The sequence below is a fragment of the Ranitomeya imitator genome, chromosome 5 (assembly GCF_032444005.1).
Source record: "Ranitomeya imitator isolate aRanImi1 chromosome 5, aRanImi1.pri, whole genome shotgun sequence".
Taxonomy (NCBI): Eukaryota; Metazoa; Chordata; class Amphibia; order Anura; family Dendrobatidae; genus Ranitomeya; species Ranitomeya imitator.
Window position 1 is genome coordinate 487,803,237 of NC_091286.1, and position 21,342 is coordinate 487,824,578.

General features: G+C 43.2%; 1 protein-coding gene across 2 annotated transcripts in view; it reads left to right on the top strand.

Annotated features, from left to right (window-relative positions):
* The window catches only part of SI (sucrase-isomaltase), a 427,600-nt gene that overhangs the window by 100,184 nt on the left and 306,074 nt on the right, over positions 1-21,342 (top strand). For both annotated transcript variants that reach the window (XM_069727394.1, XM_069727395.1), the window contains 2 exons: positions 8,097-8,214; positions 18,867-19,038. In XM_069727394.1, coding sequence (XP_069583495.1) covers positions 8,097-8,214; positions 18,867-19,038 — 290 coding nt within the window. The remainder of the gene's footprint in view (positions 1-8,096; positions 8,215-18,866; positions 19,039-21,342) is intronic.

The window sequence follows — 21,342 nt, forward strand, 5'->3', positions numbered from 1 at the left end:
TATAATATGTATATCTTCTATCTCTGAAAGGCCTTAATTCAACAATCTAGAATGTTAAGGGGAGCCATTTATACTGTATGCACTAAATGTATAATAGAAATACTAGCAAATCCAGATTTTTAACCCTGGTCTTTATGTTTAGATTTACACTTGGAAATTCTACCAATATATATATATTTAAAAAAAAAGAATTACAGTATTAAAACTGTCTATTGTTTTAGAAAGTGTAAACCTTGACTAGACAATCTTAAACTGCTTCAAATCATAGTATCATAGTATTTGATTCTGGATGATAAATTTGGTGTGAACAATAGTGGGGTTGAGACAACATCAAGCTTCAATACCAAGTAAATGCATGAAAGGCAAATATGGAATGTTCCTTTCTCCTAAACAAAGTCCAAGTAAAAGGAGGTGGCTTCAGCAGTTTGACAAAGACCAGACATAGGAGTTGAAATGTTGCTCTTGTTTCTGGTTTTGTGATGCCATATTAAAGCACATTGATCATTAATGGATTCTAAGACATTTCTGTTTTTACTTGAAAAAAAATTGATGCTGGTGCTTCACACCATTCATTAGTTACAATGGCTTGCGGAAGTATCCCCTCCCTCGGGCCATGGCTTTTACCTATTTTGTTACTTTACAATCTGTGTATAAATATTTTTGTAATTCGATTTGTTTGTGATGCATCAGCATTGCAGTCTAAGTTGGTTATGTGAAGTGAGAACAATATAAGCATAAATTAAATTTATGGGCTCAAATAACTAAAAATTGACCTGTGCATAAGTATTCACCCTTTTTTTCTTTGAAGCCCCTAAACATTTGTGGTGCAAGCAATTACCATAATAAGTCACATGCCTAGTGAAAGGAAGTCCACCTGTGTGCAAACTAAGTTTCATATTATCTGTCAGTAATACACACCTTGTCAGAAAGGACACAGAGGCTGCAACACCATTAAGAAACAGGCACTACTAACCATACAACACCATGAAGACCAAGGAGATCTCCAAATAAGTCACGGACAAAGTTGTTGAAGAATATAAATTAGGGTTAGGTTATAAAAAAAATTCCATTCTCTGATTATCCCCCAGAGCATCATCAAATTCATCATCATCCAATGGAAAGAGCATGGTACCACAACCAACAAATCTGCCAAGAGCAAGGAAGGCATTAATCAGAAATTCAGCAAAGAAGTAACCCTGAAGGAGCCCAGAGTTCCCAAGCGTAGACTGGAGACCTGTTCATACGACTATCTTAAGCTGTACACTCCATTTAGGTCATCTTTATGAGAGAGTGGGCAGAAAAAAATTCTTTACTGAAACACAAAAATTGTAAATCTCATTTGACAAAATACATGTGAGAGACTACCCAAATGTATGGAGGAAGGTGCTTTTGTCAGATGAGACCAAAATTGAAATTTTTGGCCACCAAGGTAAACGCTATATCTGGTGCCAAACCTACATAGCTCATCACTCCAAGAACACAATCCCCACAGTGATACATGGTGGTGGCAGCATCTTGCTGTGAGGATCATTTTTGGCATCAGGGGCAGGGAAATGGTCCATGTTGAGGGAAAGATGGATTGTGCATCTTACATGGATATTCTTGAGTCTGTCAGATATTGCTTAAGTCTGCCAATCATTTGTGACTGGGACAGAGGTTCCCTTTCCAACATGACAATGTCCCAGAGCATACTGCAAAATCAATGCTCAAGTGGTTTAATGGGAAATAAGTAAATGTTTTGGAGGGGCCTAGTCAAAGCCCAGACATTAATCCAATTGAGAATCTGTGGTCAGACTTGAAGATTGCTGTTCACCAAAGGAAATCATCTAACTTAAAGGAGCTGGGGCAGTTTAGCCTTGAGAAATGGGCAAATAACCAATTGGCTAGAGGTGGAAAGCTCATAGAGACTTATACAAAGTGACTTGCAGCAAAAAGAGGGCTCTATAAAGTACTGACTTTAGTGGGGTGAATAGTTATTCACACAGAAATTTTTAGCTATATAGTTTTTATTTGTTTGCTTCACAATAAAAGAAAAACAAATGCAAATCGTCAAAAAACACTGAAATTCCTGGTTGTGAGGTAGAAAGAATGAAAAATGCCTCAGGAATTAAAGGGAACCTGTCAGCAGGATTGTGCATACTATCCTACAGTGTCAGGTCGGTGCCGTTCTACTGATTAAAGTGATACCTCGGTTGATGAAATCCATCTTGTGGTTGTTTCTAAATCTTTATTTTCAGTTTTGTGTTAATAATATGCTCATTCTCTAGGGTGGTTCTGGAGGGGGTTAGCATGTGGTGTTCTAATTAATAATAATACTTTTTTTATTTATATAGCGCCAATATATTCCGCAGCACTTTACAAATAAGCAGGGACATGTACAGACAATAAATTCAGTACAAGTTAAGACAATTTTTTCAGTGACATTAGGGGTGAGGTCCCTGCTCGCAAGCTTACAATCTACAAGGAAATAGGGGGGACACAATAGGTGAAAAGTGCTTGTTATTTCAGGTCTAGCAATTATAATAAATAGGGATTTTCATATAAAGCGGCATGATCCGGTCATCAGCCCACGTGTATAAGTGCAATAGTCAAGTATCAAGTGCAGTTATCATGTACATGGAGGGTGTGGAGACAGATGAATAATAGGGTGCAGATTCAGAATAATATTTGGAAGCAGGGAACAGGGCAAAGTTAGTTTACTGAGTAGATGATGTGGTAGGCTTGTTTGAAGAGAGGGGTTTTTAAAGCGCGCTTGAATAGGTCAGGGCTAGGTATCAGTCTGATCGTCTTGGGAAGTGCATTCCAGAGAGCTGGCGCAGCCCAAGAGAAGTCTTGTAGACGGAGGTGCGAGGTTCGGACTACGGGGGATGTTAGTCTTAGGTCATTTGTAGAACGGAGGGCACGTGTAGGGCGATAGTCGGAGATGAGAGAGTAGATATAAGGCGGTGCAGAACTGTGGAGAGCTTTGTGGGTGAGAGAGATGAGTTTATACTGGACCCTGTAGCAAATGGGTAGCCAGTGTAATGACTGGCACAAGATGGAGGCATCAGTTAAGCGGCTGGACAGAAATATGACCCTGGCTGCCGCATTCAAGATGGATTGGAGAGTAGAAAGTTTGGTAAGAGGGAGGCCGATCAGAAAAGAGTTGCAGTAGTCCAGACGAGAATGAATAAGAGCGACAGTAAGAGTCTTAGCAGTTTCAAAGGTGAGAAAAGGTCAGATTTTGAAGCTGTTTTTAAGATGCAGGTGACAAGAGCAAGTGAGTGATCGGATATAGGGAGTAAAAGAAAATTTGGTGTTGAATCGGTGCTCTAATTAGGTATTCTTAATTGAGACTGCTGACAGGTCAATGATCCTTCACTAATCTGCTCCCTAGTTTGCATAATGAATACCAGTACATGCAGCCGTGGCACCTACGCTGCAGCATAATTGCATGTTTACTGTGCACTTAATCCTTTTTCCTTATTTAGTTGAGAGCTGCTACTGCTCAGGCGCGGATGGCACCATCTTGGAGGATGACATTTTTTCTCTAGCAAGATGGCACCTCTGGCACCTGCGCAATAGCAGCTATCGGATCTCTATACACACCGATAGCTGCTACTGCGCAGGCACTTCGGGCACCATTTTTAAATTCAGTTTTTTTAAATTCCTCACTTGATTAAATAAGCACAAGGGATTCTGCAGCGCAGGATTCAGTATGTGCTGGTGTTCACTATGCAAACTAGGGGGCTCATCACTGAGACCTGTCAGCAGTCTACTTTATAATCCGAGCACCACATACACCAACCCAGCCTTAGAGCACAAGCATATCATAAAAAAAAACTGAAAACAAAGATCAAGAAACAACCACAAGATGGATTTTATCAATCAAGGTATTATTTTAATCAGTGTAACGGTGCCGACCTGACAGTGTGTGTAGGTTACTGTGCAGAATCCTGCTGACAGCTTCCCTTTAATACTTTTGTAAGTCACTGTAACTTACTTTGTGTCTTAAATTTGCAGTATAACTTTGGTGCATTGTGGGATCTCAAACTAATTCTCTATTCACATGACGTCATGGCCCTTCACATAACTTAAATTCTGAAACATTTAGCTTAATAATTCTACCCCAATGTGTCCCCAGACAATCATAATACAAATATTTGCATTCAAAATATGGTTGTCTCATACATTTAGCTAGCACCTTGGCTTCAACTATGTTGAAAAGTATAGTTATGTTAAATAAGTATTGGATGCCTTGCTGATTTTGTAACTTTGCCCACTGATAAAGACATGAACAGTCTGTAATTTTAAGGGTAGGTTAACTTTAACATTGAGCAATAGAATATCAAAAATGAAATCCAGAAAATCACATTGTATAAATTATATAAAATGTATTTGCATTTTTCTGTGAGAAATAAGTATTTGAGCCCTCTGGCAAACAAGACTTTATACTTGGTGGCAAAACCCTTGTTGGCAAGCACAGCAGTCACACGTTTTTTGTAGTTGATGAGGTTTGCGCACATGTCCGGAGGAGCTTTGGTCCACTCCTCTTTGGAGATCATCTCTAAGTCATTAGGATTTTGAGGCTGTTGCTTGGCAACTCGGAACTTCAACTCCCTCCATAAGTTTTCTATGGCTTTAAGGTCTGGAGACAGGCTAGGCCACTCCATGACCTTAATGTGCTTTTTTTGAGCCACAACTTTGTTGCCTTGGCTGTATGTGTTAGGCCATTGTCTTGCTGGAAGATCCAGCCACGACCCATTTTTAATGTCCTGGCTGAGAGAAGGAGGTTGTAATTCAGGATTTTGTGGCACATGGCTTCATCCATTCTCCCATTGATGCGGTGAAGTAGTCCTGTGCCCTTAGCAAAGAAACACTCCCAATACATAATGTTTCCACCTCTATGCTTGACAATGGTTCAGGCGTTCTTTGGGTCATAGGCAGCATTTCTCTTCCTCCAAACACAGTGACTTGAGTTAATGCCAAAGAACTCAATTTTTTTTTCATCTGACCACAGCGCCTTATCCCAATCACTCACAGAATCATCGAGGTGTTCATTGGCAAACTTCAGAAAGTCCTGTACATGTGTCTTCTTGAGCAGAGAGACCTTGCAGGCACTGCAGGATTTTAAACTTTTACGGCGTAATGTGGTAGCAATGGTTTTCTTGGTGACTGTGGTCCCAGCTGCCTTAAGATCATTAACAAGTTCCCCCCGTGTACTTTTAGGTAGACCTCTCAGCTTCATCATGATTAAGAATACTCAATGAGGCGAGATTTTGCATGGTGCCCCAGATTGCTGTCGATTGACAGTCATTTTGTATTTCTTCCATTTTCATACAATTGCACCAACAGTTGTCTTCTTCTCACCCAGCGCCTTACTTGTGTTTTTTTAGCCCATTCTAGATTTGTGCTTAGAAAGCTCTTTGTTCTTGCCCAGGTTTTAGAGGTTAGAGTCTGACTGATTAATTGAGTCTGTGGACATGAGTCTTTAATAAAAGTGACTATGTAAGACAGCTGTCTTTATTGCAGGTATCTGTAGGATACAGAACTCTTATTAGTTGGTAGGGGATCAAATACATATTTCTCACTGCAAAATGCAAATACATTTATATAGTTTATTCAATGTGATTTTCTAGATATTATTTTTATATTATATCTCTCAATTTTAAAATTAACCTACCCTTAATATTATAGACTGTTCATGTCTTTGTCAGTGGAAAAACTTACAAAATCAGCAAGGGATCAGATACTTATTTCCCCACTGTATCTATCCTTACCTTTTCTCAAATTTTATTAAGCACTCAAGTTTCCCAAATAACAAATTTAATATGCCTCCTACCTCTTCCCCTTAGTGGAACATCTCAACAATTAGTTGGCCACCTCTCAATCAAGTGACCACATACAAATTTAAAAGTTACACATGGCACTCATAGGATACATATCTCCAGAGTATTAGAAGATATTTTCATTTTTCAAAGCCAGACTAATAATATCTCAGATCTACAGAAATGTCAAGCAAAATAGAAAGTTAAGGAAGGACAGATCTGTATACCACATGTTATGCTTATTTTATTTCCATGAGAGTAAAGGCATTGGCATCAACTTCAATATATCTTAGGCCTGGCCAAATGTACTACCCTAAAGCAGAGTGATACTAGGCAAGTATGTCAAGCTATATGTAGACAGGATTAATTGTACACTAATGAGCAAAAGGCTAACAATATTTTGAACTTTTGACTTTCAATCTTCATATCTTCCCATCCACTACTGCTTTGAACGTGAGACTACCATTATGTTGTAGACAATCATCTTGGCTTTCTCATCCATATATTTCGGCCCCCTGGAACTTTTCAACCTTTTCCCACATATAATGCTTCAAACATAAGGATACCAAATGTAAATTTTGGTGAAAATCAACAAGAGAAACACAATTGTGAAGTTGAGTGAAATGTATTCGTTATTTTACATTTTTGTGGAAAATCAAAAACTGAAAAGTGGGGAGTGCAATATTATTCGGGTATGGTACATACTAGGCAACTCACTTGTGTATGTACATATACAGCTTTTTCTTCAGCTCTTTTCTTCTTGAGGTTTGGGGGCCAATCCAATACCTCTACTTCACTGTCAATGAACCATTTCTTCGCCATTCTTGACGTATGCTTCAGGTCGTCCTTTTCCTACCCATAGTACTCAAGTGTACAAAGTAACTTGTCTTATAGAATACTCTCTTTTATAGCTCAGAACTGAGACCACCATAAATCTTGGTGAAGTATCCACCGCATTTGGCTGTCTAACAACCCCAACATCATCAGTCTTCCTCCTTCAAACTTGACAGTTCCTTTAGTTTCTCGATCTGTTAGCCCATTTTCTTTCCTTGCTTCTTCCAGACTCATTTGCATCCATCTGAATCTAGTCTGTTGACTTTTTCTCATCACACTAAATCACTCATTTCTGATCTTCTACTGTCCACTTTTTATACTTTTTTGCAAACTTGAACCAACACTTCTTATGGCTTTATTGAAGACAATGATTCTTCACCTTTTTTAGGCCATCTTTCCAGACTTGTGTATGATACATTGAACCTTGCATGAATGTCTGTGATCTCACTACTGCAAAGCATACGAGCCACCTCTACTGCTGTGTTTGTTGCGCCTGAACTGATAGACTTTAAGATGAGCCGACTTGTTGACTCTGATATTTTGCCTGGACATCCACCTGTTTTTTTTTTTAATATATGGATTGACTTCATTTAATATTTTTCCAACTGTAGCGGCGCTCACATGATACAGTTTGACAATTTTCTTGGCCGAAAGACCGCTATTGATGAGCTGGAAGAAGTAGTTTCCATTTTCTTGGGAAACCTTCTTTATATCTGCTCCATGATTCAATCCATTTACCTTTCGCTATGGCATCAACGTAATACCAGTAATATGTAGTTCACAAGAAGTAAAATATTTTTCCACTACCACGAGCAAAACAGTAACAATGCCGTAACATGACAAGAATCTGCATAACAAATCATGTACTAAATAGTTGCAAGTCAAATTCATGAATGAGATAGCCAATTTGATTGTCTATAAAATGATGGTAGTCTCACTTTTGAAGCTGTAGTGGATGGTGAGGTATGAAGCCTGAAAGTCAAAAGTTCAAAACATTGTTACCCATTTGCTCATCATTGTATAATATATAGGTATAATAATATAAGAATTGTTTTTGCATTTTATAATTCAAACTCCTTGTTGGTAGATCAGAATAAAATGTGTATAAAAATGGACTGCATAAGCTGATCTCCGTAAACTTTTGCTACTTGATAATTGTTTTGATGCCTAATAAACAAAATATAAGCTAGATTCTAATTAACGTGTCACCGAAAGTACTTCCAAAATATTTTAATAGTGGTTATAAAGGTTAATGGCAAAGTTTGTCTTCAGCTTGACTTATTGATCACTTTGAACTATGATGTTCATTAAACAGCCTTAGTGCAAGCTACATGGTCATGTATCAAGTTGCCAGCACATTTATAATTCACACTTGTAAGAAAAAGTATCTTTGTGGGAATTAGATGAATGAAAAGTGGCTAAAGGTATAAGAAAATATTTGTCTTTTCTATTAAGCAATTTTCGATCGGGTAATGTATTCGAAGACACTCTGTATGGATGCAAGGCAAACTTGGGGCTCCCATTATGATGTTCATAGTCTCTATGGATATTCAATGACTCTTTCAACAGAACAGTAAGTATATTTATTACTATTATTACTTGTATTATTAATAATAACTTTATTAAGGCATATAAGCAGCTAAACATTTACATAACATAAGAAGGATATAATGTAGAGAATTAGAGCTATAAGAAAAGATGCTCCAGAATAAGTACCGTATTTTCCGGCGTATAAGACGACTGGGCGTATAAGACGACCCCCAACTTTTCCAGTTAAAATATAAAATCTTCTCAAAAGTCGGGGGTTGTCTTATAGGCCAGATGTCGTCTTATAGGGTGGGTGCGGAGCAATCTGCGGTCGAAGTATATAGTGGGGGGAGTGGTCCCAATGACAAGGAGAGGGAGCACCTCACCAGGAAGGTGTAAGTGAAGCAAACTGTCAGCGTCTGGGATGTCAGGGTTATGCAAATAAGAGAGAGAGAGCAGTGCTGTGCCTAGAAAAACACTCCTCTTTCACTAATCTGGCTCGCCCTTGTATCCTATTATCTCCTTCTCTGCCTCTGCTTCACTTACACCTTCCTGGTGAGGTGCCCCCTCTCCTTGTCATTGGGGTCGCTCCCCCCACAATATGCGGCGACCGCAGATTACTCCGCACCTGCCCTATAAGATGACACCTGGTGTATAAGACGATACCCGACTTTTGTGAAGATTTTCAAGGGTTAAAAAGTAGTCTTATATGCCAGAAAATAAAGTATTTAATTGGGAATGTAGGTATTTACTAAGCAAAAGTGTCAAAAATGGTGTCAGTCAAGTCCTGCTGATCAATAATGGGTCTGTATAGTATTAGACAAACATGGTGTTAGGGGTCGAGTTCCCGCTTCTGCACAGGGGGAATCTCGAGCCACCTCCGCTGCGGTCTCCCATTCTTGTCCAGCCGCAGTGGAGTCTGCTCAGCGAGGACGTCGGTCCCAGTGTCTTGCTCATTCTCACTCTGTTCTGAGAGTTACTGCTGCTTCTCCAGTCTCTGCTATTAAAGTATGTGCTGGTCAGCAGCGAGCGGACTTCTCTGGGACTAAGTCCTTGTCTGCACGTACTGAGCATGCCCAGCGTAAGGTCTCCCGTTGGAGATGGAGGGTCATGTGCTCAGGCTCTGCAGCACATTCCATTGGTCCTCTTGGCAGGTCCTAGAAGGGCAAAAGTGCTGTGGCCACTTCCTGTGCTGCTGCTATATAAACTGCGCATGACCGCACGGCCATGCGCTAGTATTGTCAAACAATTGCTAATGTGTGTATGTTGTGAGTGCAAGTCGTCCTTGGATACCCTATAGTATGACTGTTCGCGGAAGGTGTATGGCTGCTACCTAGCGCCCGACTTATCCTACAGCACTAGTCACACACAATATAGCGTCCAGTTGCTGTGACCGCCAGTACGGCGCCGTGCACTTCCTCTGTGCTTTCCTTACCCAAGCCTGGGTGGTTAGTGGCGTTTGTCAGTGCGGCACTGCATGCTCTTCTGTTTCATTTCACACCCAGTTGCAGTGTTGCGCCAGCAAGGGTCTAATCGGACTTCAATCCCAGTTGGGGTTGAGTTCGCTGACTACTTGCTCGCGCTTTAGGTGCGGTACCGCGGTCCTGTATCTTAACAGGATTGCTTCTTTCACACTGGGTGAGGTTAACCCACGCGTGTATACTCTAGTGTACCGCCATATAGTCTGCTAATTGCTAGCAGCAGGTTTTCACCTGCACGGTGGACCCCGGACTGCGAACGCATCTATACCATCAGTCTTGGTGCGTTCCGCCAGTCCTAACAGAATACTAGCGCCAGGGTCTGGCTAGTAAAATGGCGGACGACCAGCGTTTACAGCGGTACATCCAGCAGCTGGAGGGAAGGTTGGCGGCTCTTGAGCGTTCAACCTCAGCTGTGGATGTTACTGCTGTCGCTGTTCAGGCTGCAAGTGTGGCTGCAGCTACCTTGTCCACTGCCGCTCCTGTACCGACGCTATCTCGCCTCCCGCTACCAGAGAAATTTTCTGGTGACAGTAAGTCCTGTAGGGGTTTCGTGAGTCAGTGCTCAATACATCTCGAGCTTCTGGCCTCTCGTTTCCCTACAGAGCGGGCTAAGGTGGGCTTTATAATTTCCTTATTGTCGGACAGGGCGTTGCAGTGGGCTACGCCGCTGTGGGAGCGTGGCGATCATGTGGTGCAGAGTGCTCCGTTATTCCTGAGCACTCTGAAACAGGTCTTTCTAGGACCTCGTGTCACCCATGACATGGCGCTCCAACTGTTGGCACTGACTCAGGGCTCGTCCTTGGTCAGCCTTTTTGCCGTCCATTTCCGCACTCTGGCATCTGAGCTGGAGTGGTCGGATAAAGCCCTTATCCCTATATTTTGGAGGGGGCTGGCTGACCACGTTAAGGATGCTCTGGCCACTAGGGAGATTCCCGCCACACTGGAGGAGTTAATAGCAGTATCTACTCGCATTGACCTCCGTTTTCATGAGCGGAGGTTAGAGCGAGCCCAGTGTAGGCAGAGGTTTCGGCTGGCTCCCACCTTCGCCAAACCTTTGGAATCTCCAGTCCAGGCTCCTGAGTTCCAGAAACCTAAGGTGGTGTCACGAGCGGGATCTAAGTCCCAGACCGCTCGTGCACTCCAGGGTTGCCATGTTTGCCAACAGTCAGGACATCTTGCCACCAGATGTCATCAGCGGTCGAGGAAACGTCAGCGTCTAGTGGTAGTAGGTGGAGGTGCACTAGACACTGCGACGTTTGCCCCCAAATTGTCCTTTAAGGGGACAATTACCTTTGGCTCATCCTCCAACTCGGTAGACCTCTGCGTGGATTCTGGGGCGGAGGGCAATTTTATGTCTTCTGCCTTTGCCCAACGTCACGCAATACCCCTGGTTATGCTATCTCAACCAGTAACGGTACGAGTGGTGAATGGGTCGACACTCCCCGCACAGATAACACATCAGACCTCTCTGTCCCTGTCGCCATCCCATCAGGAGATTATATCTCTGCTCGTCATTCCTGAGGGTATTGATGAGGTCCTGTTGGGGATACCTTGGCTACGGTACCACTCTCCTCACATCGAGTGGTCCTCAGGCAGAATTCTGGGATGGGGTGAATCATGTGGGGGTAGGTGTCACCGAGAGTGCGTTCAGGTTGCTACTACTGAGGTACCCGCAGATCTATCCTCTCTCCCCAAGCAATATTGGTCTTACGCAGACGTGTTCTCCAAGAAGGCGGCGGAGACCCTTCCGCCCCATCGCCCCTATGACTGTCCTATCGATCTCTTGCCTGGTGCGGAGCCTCCCCGGGGTCGAGTTTATCCATTATCTCTCCCGGAGACGGAGGCCATGTCTCAGTACATTCAAGAGAATCTGGCAAGAGGGTTTATCAGGAAGTCAGTGTCACCTGCTGGGGCAGGGTTCTTCTTCGTGCAGAAGAAGAATGGGGAGCTACGTCCATGCATAGACTACAGGAGTCTTAACGCTATCACCGTTAAGAACAAGTATCCTTTGCCCTTGATATCTGAGCACTTCGATAGGCTTCGGGGAGCAAGGGTATTTACTAAATTAGATCTGCGGGGTGCTTATAACCTGATTCGCATCCGTGAGGGGGACGAATGGAAAACGGCGTTTAACACCAGAGATGGGCACTATGAGTATCTGGTGATGCCCTTCGGGCTCTGTAATGCCCCAGCCGTTTTTCAAGACTTTGTCAACGACATCTTCCGGGATATGCTTTCCACCTCAGTTGTAGTCTATCTGGATGATATTCTCATCTTTTCTCCAGATATTGACTCCCACCGGAGAGATGTTGGCAGAGTCTTCGACCTCCTACGGGCAAACTCTCTTTACGCTAAGTTGGAGAAGTGTATGTTTGAGCAGGAGTCTTTGCCGTTCCTGGGCTATATCATCTCCGCCCAGGGATTGGCTATGGATCCTGCCAAACTACAGGCTGTGATGGACTGGCAAGAGCCCCATTCTCTTAAAGCAGTGCAGCGCTTTATGGGGTTCATTAACTATTACCGCCAGTTCATTCCCCACTTCTCAACTCTGGTAGCTCCCTTGGTAGCCCTCACCAAGAAGGGAGCGAATCCTAAATTGTGGTCGGAAGAGGTCTCCAAGGCCTTCACTTCTATTAAGTCCCACTTTGCTAGCACTCCCATCTTACATCGTCCCGATGTGGGTAAGCCATTCCTAATGGAGGTGGATGCCTCGTCCGTTGGTGCTGGAGCAGTCCTCTACCAGAAGGATGCTCAAGGTCGGAAGCATCCATGCTTCTTCTTCTCTAAGACTTTCTCGCCAGCGGAGAGAAACTACTCCATCGGGGATAGGGAGCTGCTAGCAATGAAGTTGGCCTTTTCAGAGTGGAGACATCTTCTGGAAGGTGCGCGGTTTCCCTTCCAGGTTTACACTGACCACAAAAATTTGGTCTACTTACAGACAGCCCAGCGGCTAAATTCTCGCCAAGCCAGATGGTCCTTGTTCTTTTCCCGGTTCCACTTTTCTCTTCATTTTCTCGCCGGGGAGAAGAATATTCGTGCTGATGCTCTCTCTCGCTCCCTTATGTCAACTGAAGAGGAGGAAGAGGAGCCTCGGCTTATTGTTCCCTCTGAGAGCCTGAGAACCGTAGCACCGGTTTCACTTGAGTCTGTGCCTCCGGGCAAGACTTTTGTGCCCATTAATTTGTGACCGGAGGTTCTCTCTTGGGCTCATTCGTCCAGAGTGGGTGGACACTTTGGGACAAAGAGGACATCTGAGCTACTGGCGAGGACGTACTGGTGGCTGCATATGGTCCGGGATGTCAGGGATTATATTCTGGCGTGTGTCTCCTGCGCCAAAAATAAATCTCCGCGTCAAAGGCCAGCTGGGTTGCTCTATCCCTTGCCGGTGGCAGATAGGCCCTGGGAGATGGTCGGGATGGACTTTGTCATGGGTTTGCCCAAGTCTCGCGGCTGTACCATCATTTGGGTCATCACTAGTGTTGAGCGATACCGTCCGATACTTGAAAGTATTGGTATCGGATAGTATCGGCCGATACCCGAAAAATATCGGATATCGCCGATACCGATATCCGATACCAATACAAGTCAATGGGACACCAAGTATCGGAATGTATCCTGATGGATCCCAGGGTCTGAAGGAGAGGAAACTCTCCTTCAGGCCCTGGGATCCATAGGGAGGTGTAAAATAAAGAATAAAAATAAAAAATATTGATATATTTACCTCTCCGGCGGCCCCTGAACTCAGCGCGGGTAACCGGCAGGCTTCGTTGTTCAAAATCAGTGCTTTTAGGACCTGAGAATCACGTCCCGGCTTCTGATTGGTCGCGGGCCGCCCATGTGACCGCCACGCGACCAATCACAAGCCGCGACGTCACCGCAAGCTATTGACGCGCTCATTTTTAAAAATGAGCGCGTTAATGGCTTTGAAAGACGTAGCGGCTTGTGATTGGTCGCGTGGCCGCGACCAATCACAAGCCGCGACGTCACCGCAAGCTATTGACGCGCTCATTTTTAAAAATGAGCGCGTTAATGGCTTTGAAAGAATTGTGATTGGTCGCGGCCACAGTGGAGCACGGATCGTGTATAGTGACCTCTATATACCGCCTGGTGCAGTGTGAGCAGACACTAGTGTGAACCATCCCTAGATCAGCGGTGCGGCTCTTAGGAGGAGGATGTGGGGGCTCTTAGAAGAGCTTTTGGGTGTGTGGACAGATGTGGAGGAGCGGAGTTTCCAGTCCTGGCACAGCTGACTAGCCGCTTCCTGGATCTATGGGGAAACAGCCATTATCTGCCCCAATCACTGCACAAAGTCCTCCTTCAATAGGGGCTAATTTCCAGCTATCTGCAGATTATTCTGAGGCTGAGTTCTGCGAGCGACACTCAGTGTTCACTGACAGGCTGGCGGGTGAGGGGTTAATCCCTGTCAGTGCTTCTCCTCCGCTCCAGTATGTCAGGACCCGGGAGTATACAACTAGCACGTCCCAGGCTGTGGCCGATACTACAGGCAGCCGCACGGGGGATAAAAATGAGCACGTTAATGGCTTTGAAAGACATAGCGGCTTGTGATTGGTCGCGGCCACGCGACCAATCACAAGCCGCTACGTCTTTCAAAGCCATTAACGCGCTCATTTTTAAAAATGAGCGCGTCAATAGCTTGCGGTGACGTCGCGGCTTGTGATTGGTCGCGTGGCGGTCACATGGGCGGCCCGCGACCAATCAGAAGCCGGGACGTGAGTCTCAGGTCCTAAAAGCGCTGATTTTGAACAACGAAGCCTGCCGGTTACCCGTGCTGAGTCCAGGGGCCGCCGGAGAGGTAAATATATCAATATTTTTTATTTTAATTCTTTATTTTACAGATCCCTATGTATCCGATACCGATACCCGATACCACAAAAGTATCGGATCTCGGTATCGGAATATACCCGATACTTGCGGTATCGGAATGCTCAACACTAGTCATCACCGATCATTTCTCGAAAATGGTGCATTTGGTGCCGCTACCACGGTTACCTTCTGCACGGGCCTTGGCTGCGTTGTTCATTAAGCACATCTTCCGCCTACATGGTATGCCTGACAAAATTGTCAGTGACCGGGGTCCCCAGTTTGCGTCTCGGTTCTGGAGAGAGCTGTGTCGTCTTCTCACTATTGAGTTGAATCTCTCTTCCGCTTATCATCCCGAGACGAATGGGTTGGTAGAGAGGGCCAACCAGACCTTGGTCACATACCTGCGACATTTTGTTTCAGCCAGGCAGGATGACTGGGCATCCTTGCTATCATGGGCAGAGTTTGCGCTGAACAACGCCATAGCCGACTCCACTGGACAAACCCCATTCCTCCTCAACTATGGTCAGCATCCACGGGTACCTGTGCCTATGCCCGTGTCTTCCGCAGACTCCAGAGTGGCAGACTGGGCTGTGGAGGCACGGGATATTTGGGACCGCACTCAGGATGCCATTCGGGCCTCTAAGGAGAGAATGAGGTCCTCCACCGATGCTCATCGGCGCCCCGCCCCGTCCTTTGCTCCTGGCGACTTGGTGTGGCTCTCCGCCCGTAACATCAGGCTGCGAAAAATGTTTTGGTGGACTGGAAGGGTTACGGCCCTGAGGATAGGTCCTGGGAGCCTGCTGAGCACATTCGGGCTCCGCAGCTCATTGCTGCCTTCGAACGTAGCGAGGCCCCAGGAGGAGGGGGCCCTAGGAGGGGGGGGTAATGTTAGGGGTCGAGTTCCCGCTTCTGCACAGGGGAAATCTCGAGCCACCTCCGCTGCGGTCTCCCATTCTTGTCCAGCCGCAGTGGAGTCTGCTCAGCAAGGACGTCGGTCCCAGCGTCTTGCTCATTCTCACTCTGTTCTGAGAGTTACTGCTGCTTCTCCAGTCTCTGCTATTAAAGTCTGTGCTGGTCAGCAGCGAGCGGACTTCTCTGGGACTAAGTCCTTGTCTGCACGTACTGAGCATGCCCAGCGTAAGGTCTCCCGTTGGAGATCGAGGATCATGTGCTCAGGCTCTGCAGCACATTCCATTGGTCCTCTTGGCAGGTCCTAGAAGGGCAAAAGTGCTGTGGCCACTTCCTGTGCTGCTGCTATATAAACTGCGCATGACCGCACGGCCATGCGCTAGTATTGTCAAACAATTGCTAATGTGTGTATGTTGTGAGTGCAAGTCATCCTTGGATACCCCTACCCTATATTATGACTGTTCGCGGAAGGTGTATGGCTGCTACCTAGCGCCCGACTTATCCTACAGCACTAGTCACACATTATAGCGTCCAGTTGCTGTGACCGCCAGTACGGCGCCGTGCACTTCCTCTGTGCTTTCCTTACCCAAGCCTGGGTGGTTAGTGGCGTTCGTCAGTGCGGCACTGCATGCTCTTCTGTTTCATTTCACACCCAGTTGCGGTGTTGCGCCAGCAAGGGTCTAATCGGACTTCAATCCCAGTTGGGGTTGAGTTCGCTGACTACTTGCGGTACCGCGGTCCTGTGCCTTAACAGGATTGCTTCTTTTACGCTGGGTGAGGTTAACCCACGCGTGTATACTCTAGTGTACCGCCATATAGTCTGCTAATTGCTAGCAGCAGGTTTTCACCTGCACGGTGGACCCCGGACTGCGAACGCATCCATACCATCTGTCTTGGTGCGTTCCGCCAGTCCTAACACATGGCTGCTTTTTTCTATAATCAGCACCACACTCTACAATGGGTTGCATCATTTAGTATTGCAGTCCAGCTCAGCGGCAATACTACTTAATCTGTGGGTAGATGCAATGCTGTTTGTTTTTTTTATTCTGGACAATCACATTAAAATAATAATTTTAGTGAATGAAATAGTTGAAATAATTGAGGCCATAAAATAAAAATAATCTGTAGTGTTTCCTAACATGACATACATACGAATGTACAGCAAGATTTACTAATACGGGAAACTGTTTTTTTATTTTCTAAACCTGTCTAAATGTGCAGGTAATGTAGTATAAGTGTGTTAATGTACTTACTGATTGCTGTCTTCCCTGGTTTCCAGCACTGCTATGGTCTACTTCTCACTAACATGACTGAAACTCTGATTCTCCAGATCACACAGTGGTCTTTGTTTGTGCTGAAAGCCAATCTTACAACGCAATGTGCTACTGACGCTCCATAGTCTTACATCGTAAAAGCCACTTCCAGCTTACCCATAAAATCTTGTGTGATCCAGTGAGTCCAAATTTCAGTCACATGAGCGACAATGGGACCAGAGCGGCACTGGAAACTGAGGATGATACATCATGGTGAGTTTCGGCAGATTGAAGGAATAAAACATTTTATTTTTTTTTTTTTTTTTTTTTATATAGCGCTAACATATTCCGCAGCGCTTTACAGTTTGCACACATTAGCATGAACAGTCTAGCTGTTTTCAAAGTGAAGATAAAATGCTGATGAAACAAGACGTGCAAAAAATGAACTCTATTTTTGGAGTTGTTTCATGTTTGTACCTTCAAGAGACTACACGACCCAGGAGCAGTACATTTATTTGTAAAACACTGTTTTTTGGTCTATATGTGCATGCTTCCCTGCATATGTATTACCTTGCTCCTCCTGCCCTCTCCCTTCTCTATAGGGTATACTGGGAGGTGTAACCTGACACCTCAGTGGGCAGACTAGCCAAAGATCCTTTTATAGATTTTGTCAATCAGACAGGACCTTGCTCATGGACCAATCTGGTGCCGGACCATGACCTCAACATGTGATGGCTGACGACCAAAGAGAAGTCGCCTCACGAGCATGCCCAGTAGAACGAAACCTGGACTTAGTCTCAAAAGAGCTCACTCGCTGCAGTCAATAATTTGTTACTATAGCTGAACCCGAAGAGGCAGCAGTAACTAGGCTCACAGACTAAGTCTGAGCAAGATGCCAAGACTGACATCTTTGCTGAGCAGCATTCGCCGTGGTTGAAACTGAATGGGGGATCACAGGAGAAGACATGGCTTGGGATCCATCCTATGCAGCGGGAGAATCTCGACACCTAACAATGTAAACTGAAATCTCCATATAAACAGTGCATTCACAGCATGCATCAAAAATCAAAAGAAACACGTGAACCTAGTCAAATACAGCTATGCCATTATAAATATAATAACAAAATTAGGGGTATATTAACAGAACATTAAGTGTACTAATCACATGGGTTGAAATGGAAAAGGAGCTGCATCCCTGCACACTGACACACATTTTGCCATTGCTTCTTCTGGGGTCGTTTCGCCTTTGCTTCATATGCCACTGAAAGAAGCAATTAAGAAACGCGCATTGGGGTGAAGGGATGCATCTCCTATTCACATTTTAACTCATGTGATTAGCACACTTAGTATTCAGGTAATTTACCCATAATTGTATTCTAATTTTTATATTGGCACACTTGTATAGCTATTTTTGACTGGGTTCATGTTTTTTTTTCTTTTGTTTTTGGATGCATACATTGTACACACTGTTTATATGGGCTTTTTTTCAGTTTACATGCTGCAAACAAGGATAGGTACTTATTATCATGGCAAATGAAAATGTATTTTTAGGCTATCAGTTGTGCCATGAATATATCATGCTTTCTCTTGAATTCACATATTTCTTGATTTGGGAAACATCATATTACAATGTGCACTTACTTTAATTATAAATGGTAATTCAGAGCTGGGTTCCCTCAAGGCTGGAGGCGCCCTTTTATTAATTATTGTGTATGTCATTATTAAAATAATTTAATAAAGCAAATACTTTTTATCCCTTTGTGCAAAAACACTTATTTATCCTCTAAGACGTTCCATTACTTTGGAAGCTAGTGTTTTAGAATATTTTATATGTGCAAACTTTACATTTCTAAAGTTTGCTTTACTTTTACCATTTTCCTGACTAACACGGTACAACATTATACTTGCTTTTTTTTCCATCATTACTTTTAACACGAATAACTTCTAGGCTGAAGAAATTGGTAAGCCACTGTATATAATAATGAACTATTTTCCATTTACTAGAGATGTCTATACAGTATGTAAACTAATGGAAAATACAAAATTCTAATTTTCTATCACAGTATAGTGCCCAGAACCCTGTGGTATATTATTTTTAGAAATATGAGCAGAAATGTCATCGCATTTGTCAATATGTAACATATTCAAAAGCAGAAGAATGATTACAGCATACATGTGATCAAGACAATAGTTGCAGCGAGCTACGTTTTATAATGGCTTTTCATTTTCAGAGCCATCAAAGCTGTTTTCCCTGGAAAAAGAAGCATCATTTTCTCTCGATCTACTTTTGCTGGATCAGGAAAATACTCAGGACATTGGCTTGGAGATAATGCTGCCAACTGGAATGATATAAAATGGGCTATACCAGGGATGCTTGAGTTCGGTCTTTTTGGAATACCTTATGTAAGCACATTACAAAAATAAGCCTGAAAAACAAATGGTCATCTATGCGAATTAGCACTAAATTGTGTTTATTTGTGCAGAACATCATGATGCATTTCGTTGCCAATTGGATGTTTTAGTGACAGTCAACATTGAGATCATCGGGAAAATAGGCAACATTTCCAACTACATATTTCAGTGGCAACGATGCTTTCTAAGCAGATGTCTATTATACCTAGATAATACATAGTCTACCATGAAAATAAATGCTAGAATATCAGTCTACATAAATTCATTAAATCATTTAAATTGTTTATTACATTTTTTTGCACGGTTACAAATTATTGTGAAATTATGGGGAATCATTTACATCTATAAATATGATTTATATCATCATATACATAAAGGTAGAATAAAAGTCCAATAACACTTTTTTACTTGCAGAAATTGTATCATATTCTTGGTGTATTTTAACTTTTGTATTGAAAAATGCATAGCTAATAATTTCCTCATACTTATCATAATGCTCTTTTTAAGTATAATGCTATCACAGCAAAAAAAATAAATACTCTACCATCCGTTTAATATCTATCCAATCTGGTCTCCAGACAGTATGCACGCGATAATGGTAGCTCACAATCTGTTTAAACCTTAGTCAGATGACCTTTTTCATGTCGAATATGAACAAAAGGACAGATTTTTATCAGTTTTCTGGATTCGATTTTCAACAGTAATTGTTCATTGTGTTAGTATTTACATCAATGATTTTCTTGCACCCCCAAAAATGTTTTTCCTATCCATTAAATTGTTACAAACGGACAGCAGACGTATTGCAAATAAATGCCATCTGTGTGCTTTCCATGATATTCTCAGACCCATAGACTTGTATGACATCTCCATGATGCTCTAAAAGCAGCTATGTAGACTATGATAGTTATGGGTTCCATCCATGAAAAACTCAGATAGGTCAGGTACATGAACAACAAGTGTGAATGAGGCTTTATGGATTTGTAGACAATAAGTATACTCAGGCTCGGACTGGCCCACGGGGTAACAGGGGAATCCCCCGGTGGGCCCCTGTGTAGATCTGGAACCCCAACCCACACTGTATGTGCAGTACTTGGCATAATTCACTTGATTTACTCTGTACAGAAAAAAGCAGCATCTCATCATTCATTAACCACGCTACCCAGTCCATTATTATATAGAGATATAGGTAAATTTGTGAACAAATGTAGTATAATATTTGCATGCAGGTTAAAAGTGGGTCCCCCAAAGTCCATGTTACTGATGGGCCCTTGTCACCCCAGTCCGACACTGAGTATACTAGAAAAATACTAAAAAAACTTGCTCTCTAGTGCTATCCATAGGTAGTAACTGTGTAAGTCATTGTACAAGGCAGTCAACAAGAGATGTGACTAGGTACGCTTTGTCCTTTCCTTTACAGTGGAATTATTTTAGATATTTTTCCCAAAAAGCATTTTCCTAACGAACTCTTACCAGTATGGCACAATAGGTAACTAAAAATCTACATTTTAAAAAGTCTAAATGTTACTTTTATGTCATTTATTTCAAAGTGAAATAATTCCATAAGTTGAAAAGCTGACCAGTTATACATTTTGTCACTAGATTATGTATAACCCACAATGCCATTTGTTGTGAGAAAAGCATTCGCACCTTTGTGAAATGCTGGCATAGTATCTGCCATTACTTCCTCTTGCAGTAGGATTCTCCACACTCTGACTACCCTTACTGTAAAGAAACCTTACTGTAAGATTTTGTTTTATCAGATATGTAGTTATGGGATTTTCTCAGAATAGATATTTTTCACCTATACATTGGACATATAAGAGATTAACATTGCTGGACTACAGTAGGGCGGCAATGCCCCCACCCCCTTTAATAAGAACCTCACTGTCTATAGACTTGTGCACACAGAGCCTTGTGTTGGCAGGGTTAGCATTCTCAGCTCGGCTTCATTCTACGTCTAAGGCCAGGGTCACACTTGCAACTGCAATGTGAAAAACTCACACAAGTCTCTCACATCAATACCCAGCACTGCCGCCGGCGGTTCAGACCATAGCGTTCAGCTGCATAGAAATACATGCAGCCACACACTCGGGTCCCGAGTGCCAACAGCAATGCCGGGTATTGATGCAGGAGACTTGTGCGAGTTTCTCGCATTGCAGTTGCAAGTGTGACCCTGGTGTAAGAGGTCTGATTGTGTCAGAATGGCTACACCCAATAATATAAGTGATACATCATTGGATTCAGGGTCTCTTTTTGCCTATATTATGCTGCTCTCAGATGAGAGCAAAAATCTGC